This window comes from Vidua chalybeata, chromosome 26 (genome assembly GCF_026979565.1).
Source record: "Vidua chalybeata isolate OUT-0048 chromosome 26, bVidCha1 merged haplotype, whole genome shotgun sequence".
In the NCBI taxonomy this organism is placed as follows: domain Eukaryota; kingdom Metazoa; phylum Chordata; class Aves; order Passeriformes; family Viduidae; genus Vidua; species Vidua chalybeata.
In genome coordinates, this window is record NC_071555.1 from 1,746,475 (window position 1) to 1,759,909 (window position 13,435).

A 13,435-nucleotide genomic window follows, 5' to 3' on the forward strand; every position below is an offset into this window, starting at 1 on the left:
TTCACGGGGCGGGCCGAGCTCCATCCTGCCGTGCCCGGGGCTGCAGCGTGGGCTCCGTGCGGGGCTCTGCGGGCCCCGTAGAGCGCGGCTGGCGCAGGGATGCGTTCGGCGGGTCCCGGTGACCTCGCTGCCCGGTGCCGCAGCGCCCCGCGGGTCCCCGGCCCCGCACCCCGGCCCGGGGCGCTGTGGGGCAGAGCGGGGGGCAGCGGGTGGAGCGGGGCAGGGGCCGACGCCCGGTGCCGGGCGTTATCAGTGGGGCACAGCCCGGCGCACCGGGCTGATGCAAGAGCCGCCGGCGGGCTGGGGGGGCCCGGGACAGGCCGGGCTGGGGGGCCGGGGGCCGCCGGTCCCGGGGCCAGGCGGGGCAGGAAGGAGACGGCCGAGTCAGAGGCTTGCCGTCCATCCCGTGGCCCCGCCGCGGCTCCCGCGACCCGCCGGGGATCCCGTGTGGCCCCGCCGGGGATCCCGTGGCCCCCGCGGGGTGTCCGGGACCCCACCCCGGCTCCCGCCACCCCCGGCCGGGAGCGAGCTCCTGCATCACCCTGGTGAGATCGAGGGGGGCTGGTTCCCCCCAAAGCCGCCCATGCCCTGACCTTGCCCCTGAGCCCCCGTGCGGGGTCGCTGGGCCGGGGTGGCGGGGGACAGCCGGAGCCCCTCGGCCCCCCAGGCTGTGGGGGTCCCCACGGGGCGGCTGGAACAGCGGCTTTGGGGGTCCCGGGCCATGACACCCCTCCTCAGAGACTCTGAGCTGGGGCGGGCGGGGGGTCGGGGTGAGGAGGTTTCAGGAGGGGGGGTCCGGACCCCCGGGTCCCTCCGGGGCTGCCCCGGGGGGGGGAAAGTGGGGGGGGGGGGCGGAGTGCGGGGCAGGGCGCCCCCTGGCGGTTGTCCCGCGGCGCAGCCCTGGGGCAGCTGCGGGGGGGGGGCGGGGGGGGCAGGGGACACGCGGGGAGGACAGGGGACACGGGGGTCACAGGGGGGGCGGGCACTGGGTGCTGCAGAGGATCTGAGGGCTGATGGAAGGGCAGCAGCAGGGGCCTCCCCAGCCGTGCACTCTGGGGAGCTTTGGGGTTCTCACCCCGTCCGGGTTTGGGGTGTGCCGTGAGTCCAGCTGTGCCTCAGTTTCCCCCCTTCTCCCCACCGGCTCTGCCAGGGGCTGTGGCCGTGTGCTGGGGGATCAGGGCACTGCGTGCGGGACCCCAGCCCGTGTGTGTGGGACTGTACAGGACCCCCATACATGTGCAGGGGGCTGCAAGGGGTTGTGCAGGACCCCAGACATGTGCGTGGGTCTATATAGGACCCCCGCCCACACACGAGAGGGTCGTGTGGGATCGCAGGCCCTGAGCGTGGGTCCATATGGGGCCCAGCCCCCGGCTGTGGGTCCGTGCAGGGGCTGACCCTGAGCACAGGGCACGCTGTGCATGGGCACGGGTGGCTCAGGGCAGGATGCCACGTCCCTGGTGGGAAGCTGCCGGGGCTCTGCCGTGTCCTGACGTCGGTTCCCATCCCGTTTGGCGACAGGGCAGGGCATGACTTCCCTGGGGACCCCCAACCCCAGGACCTCCCAGCCCGTGGGGAGCGGGTTAGGCGGGCAGGGGCTGCGGGAACGGCCACGGCGTCCAGCCCCAGCCCCAGCCCTTGGGACAAACGCCGGTCCCGGGGGCACCGAGCGATGCCCTGCTCTCTGCTAACTTGTTCTCTCTCGTTTCCCCCGTGCCCGCCCCGCAGAGCGCCGGGTTATGGTGGCACCGGGCTGAGCGCCGGGACGCGCCGAGGCGGCAGCGGGGGCCGAGCCCGGAGCCATGGAGGGGCCCGGCCAGGTAGGGACACCCGGCCCCCCCCCCCGGCTCCGCTGCTGCGCCCCGGCACGGCCCTGGCGAGGCGTTGGGGGTGCCGGACCCTGCTGACCCCCTTCTCTCTGTCCCACAGGAGGCCTACGAGGAGGGGATGAGGAGGACCCTGGACCCCAAAGGCTACGAGGACCCCGGCCTAAAGAGCTCCCAGCTGTCCCTGGGCGAGATGAGCAGTGAGTGGCTCCTGGGGTGCTGGGGGCACTGGCAGCGTGGGCACCAGTGCTGCACAGGGGTGGCATTGCATGGGCACCAGTGTCACAGCGGTGCCAGCGCTGCACGGGTGTGGCAGAGCACGGGTACCGGCGTGTCACCCGGGCACCGGTGTCGCAGAGGAGGCAGCGTTGCATGTGTGACAATGGCATTACACGGGTGACAGCTTTGCAGGGGTGATGGCACCGCAGGGGCGCTGGCACCAGCTGGGTGCCAGCATTGCAGGGCCACCAGTGGCTCAAGGTCATGCATGGGCAGCAGAGTTTTGTGGGCGCAGCTATGCAGGGACACCAGCATGGCTCAGGGGCGTTGCAGGGGCACCAGCAGTGCATGGACACAGGTGTTTCATGGCTGCCAGCTTCTCGTGGGCACGCATGGCACATTGGCACCTCGTTGCGTGGGTGCCAGCATGGCGCAGGCACGTTGCATGGGTTGCACAGATCGACTTGCATGAGCACAGGCGTCTTGCATGGATGCGTTTCCTGGGTGCCAGCGTGGCACCGGCAGCAGGGCTCGCTCGGAGCGCGGGGCCAGGCAGGGACACCCACCCTCAGGGTGGCATCACCCAACGGGCAGCGGCTCCCTCTGCCGAAACCCCGGAGCCCTGAGGTGCCACCTCCAGCCGCGGGTACCTGGAGCGGGGCTGAGCCTGGGGACACCCGAGGTCCTTGAGCCCCTCGGAGGGAGGTGAGGGGAGTTTGGGGTCTGCGTGCCACGCAGCGTCCCCTTGCCCCAGGCACGGTTGTTTCGGAGCTGCCACCCTGAGGAGGTGTTTGGGCTCGGGTCCCCCGCTGGGGTGACACAGATGGGGTAACGCTGCCGCCTGTTCTGCGCAGGGGCCGGCGCTGGCATCGGGTCCCCCCTGCAGGCGTGGAGGGCCAGGGCGGAGGATCTGAAGCCCCTGCGGTGAGTCCCCAGATCGGGGCGGGGGCTCTGCCTGCCCGGCTGGCATCCCCGGGGGAGGCTGGTGGCACCCGCGGTGCCCGGCGCTGAACCCCCGTGCCCGCGGTGTGTGTTTTGCAGCCAGTATCTGCCCGGCCGCCGGGGATTTTATGACCTGGACGGGAAGAGGCGCTCGGCCGGGGCCCCCCCGGGACACCCCAGCCGTGGCGAAGGGCAGCGTGAGTGACCGCGGGGGCCCCGGGGGACAAAGCCCAGCCCCGGCGTCCCCCCCACCTCAAGCCCTCCATCGCGCTGCCTGCCCCGGTTCTGCCACCCCCTGTGTCCCACCCTCCGCGGGGGGACGGTCACCCGGGCGTCAGGGCACGCCGCGGGGTGACCGCTGCCACTTGCCCGTAATCGCCCACTGATTGAGGATAAATAAAGTCTTTGTTTGGGGTGAGGACAAGAACCACTTGGGGCTGAACGCTGGCTGGCGCCGGGCGGCTCGGTGGCGGTGGCGGCGGGCAGGGACGAGGACACGCTCGTGCCCACGTGCCACGGCCAGCACCGTCGGGGACACAGTGACAGGGGACGCGCCCCATCCCTGCTGCCATGGGCGCAGCATCCTTCCCCCGGCGGAGCGGGATGCGGCTCTTGCAGCATCCCCCCGCCGGGTGACCCGGCTGGGGACGGCGAGGGGACCGCGGTGGTCCCCGTCGAGGCTGGAGGGGGACGGCGTGAGCCTGTCCCCACGGTGGGGTGACAGCGGGCGGGCGGGAGCCGTGCTGGTGTTTACTGTCAGCAAAGGAAGTGCTGCGGGATTTACGGTGCACACAGGGCGGCCGCGGGGATCGGTCCCCACTTTATAGGGACGGAGCGGCGGGGACATGGGGAGCGCTGGGGGGGCCGCAGGTAGGCAGGGGACGGGGACAGGGACACCTCGGGGGTCAGGCTGGCCGGGGATGTGCTGTCCCCGTGCTCCAGAGGTGGTGCTCGGTCCTGGGGCTGTGCCGGTGGCAGGGCGGTGGCCACGAGCCCCGTCCTCACCCCGGCTCCGGTGACGTCCCCAGACTGTCACCCTGCCCCAGGGGCCGGGCTGTGGGGATGTGATGGGACCGAGATGGGCACCGGCAGGGCGAGAATCGGCGGAGTGGCACGTCCAGCAAACTCCAGCTGGGTCTGGGGTGGGGCAACACGGGGGGCACGTCCAGCGAGTGCCCAACAGGGCTGGGGTGGGGATGATGGAGAAGGGGACACGTCCAGGTGACCCCAAAGGGGGCTGGGATGGGCGTGATGATAGGAGGCACCACAAGCCGGCCCCAGGGGGGTCCGGGCTGGGGCAGGGACTGGCTAACGTGTTGGTGGCTCCACTTGCAGCTGTGTCAGTGACCGATGTGGACCCGGAGGCAGCAGGGAGCAGGAGGCTCCTGTCCCAGCAGGACACCCATGAGGTGGGTGCTGCCCCAGGGACCCCCATTGCCTCCCCATTCTGGGGGTGGGTGGACTGTGGTGACCCTGGGGCCAACCTCACAGCTCAGCCCTGGGGATATCAGGGCACTGAGGGGGGTGCTGAGTGTGCTGGGGGTCCCCAGTGTGGCCAGGGACACGCTGACCCCTCCATGTCTGGCTGCAGGGATACGTGGAGCTGCACGAGCTGGTCCTGGACAATGCAAAGGACTTGTGCTGGATGGAGGCCGGCCACTGGCTCAAGCTGGAGGAGGACTTCCAGGAATCGGGGGACTGGAGCCAGCCCCATCTCTCCTTCCTGACCTACCACAGCCTCCTGGAGATCCGCCGGGCTTTGAACAAAGGTGGGGACAACTCCAGAGACCACCAGGAGGGTGGCGAGGACCCTGCGCTGGCTGGATGGTGACAGTGCTGTCCCCACAGGTGCCATTCTCCTCAACGTGGAGGCCAACTCGCTGCCGGCCATCGTCCACATCCTCCTGGACCAGCTGATCTACGAGGGGCAGATGAAGCCGCAGGACCGGGACGATGTCATGAGGACGCTGCTCCTGCGCCACAGGTACGGCCAGGGCTGGTGGTCCGGGGGGATCCCAGGGTCTGGGACCCTGCCCAGTGTGTGCAGCCAGAGCCTGGCTCGGGGTGGGAAAGCTTTGCCCCTCAGCCCATTTTGGGGGTTCCCTCACACCCACGGAATTGGTGGCACCGGGGGTCTGACGCCACCCCCGGTGTTCTCAGCCACCCCACCGAGGATGAGTCGGTGTGGACGATGCCACCGGCGCTGGTGCAGCGCTCGGGCACCACCCGGGCCGACGTGGAGCGGCCACTTCTGCGGGAGCAGCGGCCCATGGAGATGAGCAGGATGGCAGGGAAGGAGCAGGTGAGCGGGGACAGGGGGCACTGGGGACATCGGGGTGTGGGGCTGGGCGTGGGAGATGCACACTGGGTACACACACACCTTGGCACACGCAGGTGCACACACACCCCCCTGCAGAGGGGGACACACAGGGAACAGCAGGGGACACTTCAGGGACAGAGGGGGGACTCAGGAATAGTGGGGGACATGCAGGAGATGGAGAGGGACACACAGGGAACAGAAGGAGGGACACGGGACAAAGGGGGATGTGCTGGGGATGGAGAGGGAGATGCAGGGGAACATGCAGGGGGTAGTGGGTGACACACAGGGGCAGAGTGGGGGGACATGCAGGGTACACAGGGGACCACGGGGGACAGCCATCAAGGCTGGCTGGCTGATTCCTGCCCTCCATCTGCCTCCAACAGAGCGGGGTCCCCAGACCCCAACTCCTGGAGATAATCCCAGAGGGTGCCGAGGCCACCCTGGTCCTTGTGGGTGAGTGGTCAGCGGGCTGGGGGGTGCTGGGCTGGGGGTGCGGGCTCGGGGGGCAGGTGCAGGGTCGGGGGTGCAGGGGGAGCTTTGCCATGTGCCCCTCGCTGCGCTCGCTCACGCGCTGCTTTTCTTGTGCCTTTTTTTGCCTCTCCCCGTCCTCAGCTCTCGCCGCCGCCTGCTGCTGCTCGGTGCTGCTCTCTGGGCCCCTCTCCCCATGTCCCTTGTCCCCATGTCCTCATGCCTCTATGTCCCCTGTGTCCCCATGTCCCAATGTCCCTGTACTCCCCTGCCCACCCATCCCTGTGTCCCTGTGTCCCTGTGCCCATGCTCCATGTCCCTGTACTTGCATGCCTGCTTACCCTTTGTCTCAGTGACTTTTGTGCCCCTCTCCCATTCTCTTTGTCCCCGTGCCTCTGTGTCACCTCGTCTCCATTTCCAATGTCCCCACGTTTTGCTGTCCCTGTGTCTCTGTGCTCCCATGTCCCCATGGTCCCGTCCCCTGTGTCCCTGTGCATGGTCCCCCATGATCCCTGTCCCGTCCCATCCTCCCCCCAGGCTGTGCAGCCTTCCTGGAGCAGCCAATGCTGGCCTTTGTGCGCCTGAAGGACGCAGTGACACTGGACGGTGTCCTCGACGTGTCCATCCCCGTCCGCTTCCTCGTCGTGGTCCTGGGGCCCGACACCCCCCAGATCAGCTACCACGAGATCGGCCGCGCCATCGCCACCATGATGTCCGAGAGGGTACGGCTCACCCGCCAGTGCCACCACCCCCCGAGCACCCTGGACTCCCCATCCCTGGGGTGCAGCTTGTCCCCCTGTGCCATGTCCCCCTCTGATCCCCATGTCCCCGTGCCCCTGTGGTCTCACGCTCCTCTCCCCAAGACTCTGTGTCTCACCTCCCTATGTCCCCTTATCCCCAAGCCCGTGTCCCCACGTCCCCCCTCACCCCGTGTCCCCACGTCCCCCCTCACCCCGTGTCCCCACGTCCCCCCTCACCCCGTGTCCCCGCGGAGACGCTCAGGGCCCGGCGGGTGCCCAGCAGCGCCCGGGGTGCCGGCGCTGGCTCAGTCCCCGCGCCGCCCCGCAGGTGTTTCGCCGGGACGCCTACCTGGCCGAGGCGCGGCAGGAGCTGGTGCGGGGCGTGGAGGATTTCCTGGATGCCAGCATTGTCCTGCCGCCCACCGAGGCCCCCAACGAGCAGCTGCTCCGCGCCCTGGTCCCGCTGCAGCGGGAGCTGCTCCGACGGCGCTACCAACCCCTCGAGAGACTGCACATCGGGGACTTCCTGAAAGATCTGGGTACGGCGGGGACCACCCCGGACACCCCCCCCCGCAATCCCCTGTCCCCCTGGCTGGCGGGACCCCCCCCTTGGACACGGGATCCCCTCATGGCCACCTGATGTGTCCCCAGGGCCGGACAAGGCGGCGGCTGCAGAGGACGATGACCCCCTGCGCAGGACAGGGCGGCCTTTTGGGGGGCTGGTGCGGGACATCCGCCGCCGGTACCCCAAATATCTCAGCGACATCAAGGACGCCCTCAACCCCCAGTGCCTGGCCGCCGTCATCTTCATCTACTTCGCGGCGCTGTCACCCGCTATCACCTTCGGAGGCTTGCTGGGTAAAGGGGGGGGACAGGCTGGGGACGCTCCCGGGGACGGGGATGTCCCCCCAGCTGGGCGTGGCGCTGGGGGCATCTCTGCCTTCTCCACCATCCCACGGGGATGCTCCAGGGGGGCTCTTCCCCCTAATCCTGGTGCCGAGAGGTGTGGGGTGGGGGAACAGCGCTGTGCCCCCCAGCCCGACACCCACTGGCTCCGCTCCCCTCAGGTGAGAAGACCAAGGGGATGATGGGGGTGTCGGAGCTGCTCATCTCCACCTGTGTGCAGTGCGTGCTCTTCAGCCTCCTCAGCGCCCAACCCCTCCTCGTCGTCGGCTTCTCGGGACCCCTCCTCGTCTTTGAGGAAGCCTTTTACTCGGTGGGTGCCCCCTGCGCCCCTGGGTGCCCCCCTGCTGCCACCAGCTGTCCCCAGAGTAAGGCTGGGATGTCTCCACCAGGCCTGGGACAGGGACAGGGACAGAGTGCAGCTGTGTGGGGGATGGCACGGGGGGCATGGCAGATGGAAGGGTGCACGGGGGGTGATGCCACCTGTGATGACCCAGGGGTGACACCACCCAGGTGGTGGCCCTGGGGTGATGTGAGGTGCATGACACCACGTGGGTGATGCCGAACAGCTGACCCCGTGTGGGTGACACCCCACGGGCGATGCTGGGCAGGTGCTGCTGGGTGGGTGATCCCACGGGGGCCCTGCCACACCGAGGTACCCCCACCCCCATCCCAGGAAGGCGACATGGAGCCACCGTGGCTCCAGCACAGCTGGGTGCCCATGCCAGGGGCTCCAGGGGACTGACAAGGCTGTGCCCTCTGGCTCCCCAGTTCTGCAGCAACAACGGCTTGGAATACATCGTGGGACGGGTCTGGATCGGCTTCTGGCTGATCCTGCTGGTGCTGGTGGTGGTGGCCTGCGAGGGCAGCTTCCTGGTGCGCTACCTGTCCCGCTACACCCAGGAGATCTTCTCCTTCCTCATCTCCCTCATCTTCATCTTTGAGACCTTCTCCAAGCTGGTCACGGTGAGGGACACGGGGGGGTCCCACGGTGGGGGTGGGGGGCTGCAGATTGTGGTTATCACCCAGGTTTCCATAGATACAGTGGGATACAGGTGAGGGACTGAGTCTCCTGGTGCTTCCTCCTCTTTTCCAGGTTTTTCCCAGTTCATGAGGCCACTTCTAGTGCTGATTTAATGCAGCCTGGGGCCCCAGGGTCTGTCCGAGCCCGGGCAGCCGTAGGTGTCCTGGCTAGCACTGGGCTGATAGGCACAACCTGTCCAGGTCCCTCTGGCTAGCTCCAGCCGTGGGCAAGCTTAGCGAGCAGTCCTTAAGTGAGATCAGCTCTCTGATGAATTCAGCTCTTCAGTGATTTCAGCTCTTTACTCACTAAGTGCCTCGCAGACACAGGGATGAGAGAGGAGAAGGCTGTGTGAGGTTCCACAGAGGTGTCTTTATTGGCAGCTCCTGCAAAGGGTTCCAGTGACAGCTCTTCTGCCAAACTGGGCAGAAATGGGGGTTTATACAGGGTGCAGGGGTGTTGGAAATTGTCCAGTCGCCGGGGTCAGGGCGAATATGACCTATGGTCTTACAGAGAGATAACAAGGGTCCGAGGGCAGAAGAGGGGATACTTTGGTCCAGTCATCATGACCCGGCATTTCTTATCTGAGGCGAGTGACTTCCAAAAGGTGGGAAGTTGAGTTACGTCTGTCTGCCACAGCTGGCAGCTGCTCAGGCCTCGGGGATTGACTCCTGTCCCCATAGATGGTACCTGGTAATTTTTGCAGTTCAGGCATGTGGTGACAATAGCTTTTGCTTGATCTTTTGAGAGCTTAAACATTCTGATAAGGGCAGGTACATTTTGATGGTAAAATGCGTGTGACAACTTTGCCTGGGCAAAGACATCAGGGACGTTAGCAGTTGCTATTGCCACGGCTTTCGCTTTCCTGTTCCCTTCTGTGATAAAGCCTGGGAGAGCGGTGTGTGACCTCACATGCATTATATGGTAAGGTTTCTTTCTGTGAGAGATGAAGCGTGTTAATGCCGAAATCAATTGGTGTAACTTTGGATTGGAAACCTCTTTGAGAAGAGCGTGTTCTGCTCTCATAGCTATACCTGCGACATACGTCGAATCTGTGACCAGATTAAAGGGTTTGTCTTTGAATTTATCAAAGGCTCTGACAACAGCTGCTAACTCTGCAATCTGTGGAGATCCCCCCACTATTTGGATGTCAGATTCCCAATTTTGGGTCTTAGGGTCCTTCCCACGGCAGGGGATGCAGGGGATCCCCATCCCCACTCTGCCTCACTCTCTCCTCTTCCCTCCCCAGATTTTCAAGCATCACCCGCTGCAGCGGGAGTACCACGTGAAGCCTAAATTCCAGCCCGGGGTGCCGGAGCCCAACACGGCGCTACTGTCCCTCGTCCTCATGGCTGGCACCTTCTTCCTGGCCTACTTCCTCCGTGTGTTCAAGAACAGCTCCTTCCTGCCTGGCAAGGTGAGAGTCCCCTGCACCCCGGGGCAAAACAGGGGTTCAGTGGCTGAGGCCGTGCAAAGTCAGTGCATGTTCCTGCAGAGGAGGGGGTGGCAGGACCCCCCCCGGGCTAAGGGGGGCCACACAGGTTTCTCACGCTGTCCCCACAGGTCCGGCGCTTGATCGGGGACTTTGGGGTGCCCATTTCCATCTTCATCATGGCACTGGCTGACTTCTTCATCCGCGACACCTACACCCAGGTCTGGGAGGGCAGGGCTGGGGGGGACGGGTGTCCCCACATGGGGACATGGGAGCGGCTCCTCATCCCTGTATCCCACCCTTCACTCCCCCATCTCTGCTCCCATGCAGAAACTCAGCGTCCCCAAAGGGCTGCAGGTCACCAACGCGACTGCCCGGGGCTGGTTTATCCACCCCATGGGGGCCAATGCCCGGTTCCCCATCTGGATGATGTTTGCCTCCGTGATTCCCGCCCTTCTGGTCTTCATCCTCATCTTCCTCGAGACACAGATCACCACGTGAGGATGGAGATATGGGCAGGGGAGGGCTGTGGGGTGCCTGGTGGGCTGGGGATAGAGGGGACCTCCCTGGGGCGCTGCATCACCAACTGGTCCCTGTGTCCCCCCAGCCTCATCGTCAGCAAGCCTGAGAGGAAACTGGTGAAGGGCACCGGCTTCCACCTGGACCTGCTGCTGATTGTGGCCATGGGGGGGCTGGCAGCCCTTTTTGGGATGCCCTGGCTCAGTGCCACCACCGTCCGCACCATCACCCACGCCAACGCCCTCACCATCATGAGCAAGACCTCTGCTCCGGGCGAGAAATCCCAGATCCTGGAGGTCAAGGAGCAGCGCATCAGCGGCCTCTTGGTGGCTGTGCTCATTGGTGAGCTGGGGAGGGGTCCCCAGATGAGCAGGGAGGGTCGGGGGTCCCCAAGGACTCTTCCCAACCTCTCTTCTTCTCCCCCACAGGCGTCTCCATCCTGATGGAGCCCATCCTGAAGTACATCCCTCTGGCCGTGCTCTTCGGCATCTTCCTCTACATGGGGGTCACCTCCCTCTTTGGCATCCAGCTCTTCGACCGCATCCTGCTCCTGCTGAAGCCCCCCAAGTACCACCCTGACGAGCCCTACGTCACCCGGGTGAGTGACCCCCAGGGGTGGCTGTGGGTTTGGGGGTGTCCTGGGCTGTGACACCCCTGCAACTGCTCGGGGCCCCCCAGAGAGCCTCCTCCTTCAGCGCTGACCTTTGCTGGGTTCCTTGGGACGCTGTGCTGCTCCCCGCAGCAGCCAGCACCCCAGGAAGGGTGCGGGACGCTGTGCCTGTCCTCAACCCTCGGCTCCTCGTCCCACAGGTGAAGACTTGGAGGATGCACCTCTTCACCTTCACCCAGATCATCTTCCTCGTGGTGCTGTGGGTGGTGAAATCCACCCCGGCCTCGCTGGCGCTGCCCTTTGTCCTCATCCTCACCGTGCCCCTGCGGCGCTTCCTGCTCCCCAGGATCTTCCAGGACATCGAGCTCAAATGTGTACGTAGCCCTGGCACTCCCAGCCCTGTCCCCAGCCCCACCTCTCTCCCTGTCCTGCTCCCATCCTCATCTCCATTTCTGTCCCTGCCTCATCCCCGTCCCTGTTCCCCTCCCCGTCCCTGTCTCCATCCTCCCTCTGTCTCCATCCCCATCTCTGTCACCATCTGCATCCCTCATTCGCACCCGTGTCCCCATCCTCACCCGTCCCTGCCCCATTCCTGTCCCCATCCCTTTCCCCAGCCTCATCCCAGCCCCTATTCCCACCTCCACCCCTGTCAGTGCCCCTGTCCTCAATCCTGTCCCCATCCCTGTCCCCCTCACGGCCTCTCCTCTCTGCAGCTGGACGCAGATGACGCCGTGGTGACCTTTGAAGAGGCAGAGGGGACAGATGTGTACAACGAGGTGCAGATGCCCAGTTAAGGGCCTGCCCCCAGCCCCCCGATGCCCCCCCAGCCCCGCTTCCATCTCCACTGCTGCCATTCTGGGGCCATCGGGCTACCAAGAAGGACTGGGGACACAATCCCCACCTGCCCACCCTTGGGAATGGAGCTTTTTTTTTTTTTGTTTTTCCCTTTTTTTTGGTCTGTTTTAAAAAGCATTTTGGATGATGTGATCTCACCCCCACTTTGCTGCCTGCTGGCGAAGGGGCTGCCTGGGCTGGCTGGGCCCCCCACGAGCCACCCTCCACCCGTGGCAAGGTGGGATGTGTCACTGTCCCCAAGGCCACCACCAGGCACCCAGCATGGGAAGGAGCTGGAGGAAGACCCCAGAGCCTGGAGGGAGGAGGAGGAATGCAGGGACAGAGATACAGCAGGATGGGGTCCTCCCCTCTGCCCTCCCCCTCCCCGGGGAGCCCCCCCAGCCCAGCCCCTCTCCCCAGATGAACTTTGAACAAGCTGGGACAGACCCTTCACCCCGTGGAGCCCTTTTCCCATTTTCTCCATCGCTTGCTCCACGGGATGGTCTCAGCTGCTGTGCTGCACTCCCAGCACGTCCCGGAGTCAGGATGCAAACAGTCCAGCAAGGGGGGGTCTATACACTTACAATGAAAACAATCACGCTTAAAAACCACAGAAAAATACTTAAAATTATGCTGGTGCTTCTGCAGGTAGAATTCATTTAGAGCCAAGCAAAAATTAACAAAAAAAAAAAAAAAAAAGAAAAAAAAAAAAAAAAAAAGGAAAGAAGGCTGAAAAAGCGCCTCAGGAAAAAAAAAAAAAAAAAAGAAGATAAAGAGAAAAAAAAAATGTAGCTGCAAGGAGTGATCTGTATATTTGATGCTACTGGGGGGGTTTGTAATTTATTTTTTTCAGGCTGGTTGTGCCCCCGCCGCAGTGGGGCCATGTGCGTGTGTGTATATACTAGAGAATTATAGCAAAATCTAGAATTTTTTAGAAAAGATGATTTTAAAGAATCCTGGTCAGGGCCTAAACTCTATGGACCAGTCTGGCAGCGTCATTTAACTGATAAGTTAGTGTTAATTAGTTAATTAGTCCTCTTTATTTTTATAGTGTTTCAGGTAAATCCATGCAGTTTTTCCTTGATTTTTTTCCCTTGCTTGCTCACCATGTCTTGCCCCATTTCCCTTGGGATTGCTCCCAGTCCAGCTGAGCATCCCCCAGTCCTGCCAGGGCTGATTCTGCCCTGGGCAGCCCCAAGGGCTGGATGTGACCAGGGTGTAGAGCACCAGATCAGGCTCCAAATTTGCTCCTTTTTGCATAAATCAGAGCAGGGGACCCCAAAATCAGCGGGGGGGGGGGGGGTGGGGGTGGGAAGGGGCAGCCACACCCGGGGTTGCGCTGCCTCATGTTTGGGTTGGTTTAGTTTCATGAATTACGTGTCTGAAATAAAAATGTTTTGATCTTTGGGGGTTTCTCCTTCCCTTCCCCACACCTCTGTATCAGGCTTTAATAAACAAATTAATAAAATCAGAAAGGAAATGGGGGTTTTCTTTCCAGCTGGGAATTGTCTGGGCTGGTGCTTTAATTCCCCCCCACCAAAGGAGAGCAGCAGGATCCTTTGAGGGTGTCCATCCCCCCCGGAATGTGCAGTGCAGCTGCACCA

General features: G+C 64.2%; 1 protein-coding gene across 1 annotated transcript; it reads left to right on the forward strand.

The window, feature by feature from the left end:
* The first annotated feature begins 1,725 nt into the window (after positions 1 to 1,725).
* On the forward strand, positions 1,726 to 12,527 carry SLC4A1 (solute carrier family 4 member 1 (Diego blood group)). Its single transcript, XM_053965020.1, has 19 exons — positions 1,726 to 1,817; positions 1,927 to 2,023; positions 4,320 to 4,393; positions 4,576 to 4,753; positions 4,833 to 4,968; positions 5,145 to 5,286; positions 5,688 to 5,757; positions 6,310 to 6,494; positions 6,841 to 7,051; positions 7,164 to 7,370; positions 7,580 to 7,728; positions 8,187 to 8,381; positions 9,686 to 9,853; positions 10,000 to 10,089; positions 10,199 to 10,365; positions 10,476 to 10,729; positions 10,816 to 10,985; positions 11,198 to 11,371; positions 11,711 to 12,527. The coding sequence occupies exons 1-19, from the start codon at positions 1,800 to 1,802 to the stop codon at positions 11,789 to 11,791; spliced, it is 2,766 nt and encodes a 921-aa protein (XP_053820995.1). The 5' UTR covers positions 1,726 to 1,799; the 3' UTR covers positions 11,792 to 12,527.
* The last annotated feature ends 908 nt before the right edge of the window (positions 12,528 to 13,435 follow it).

Excerpts from the sequence above, each read along its gene's own strand:
- SLC4A1 (XM_053965020.1), top strand. Across the intron at positions 4,969-5,144 it reads ACGCTGCTCCTGCGCCACAG|CCACCCCACCGAGGATGAGT; the intron begins GTACGGCCAGGG and ends CGGTGTTCTCAG. Across the intron at positions 10,366-10,475 it reads CTCGAGACACAGATCACCAC|CCTCATCGTCAGCAAGCCTG; the intron begins GTGAGGATGGAG and ends GTGTCCCCCCAG.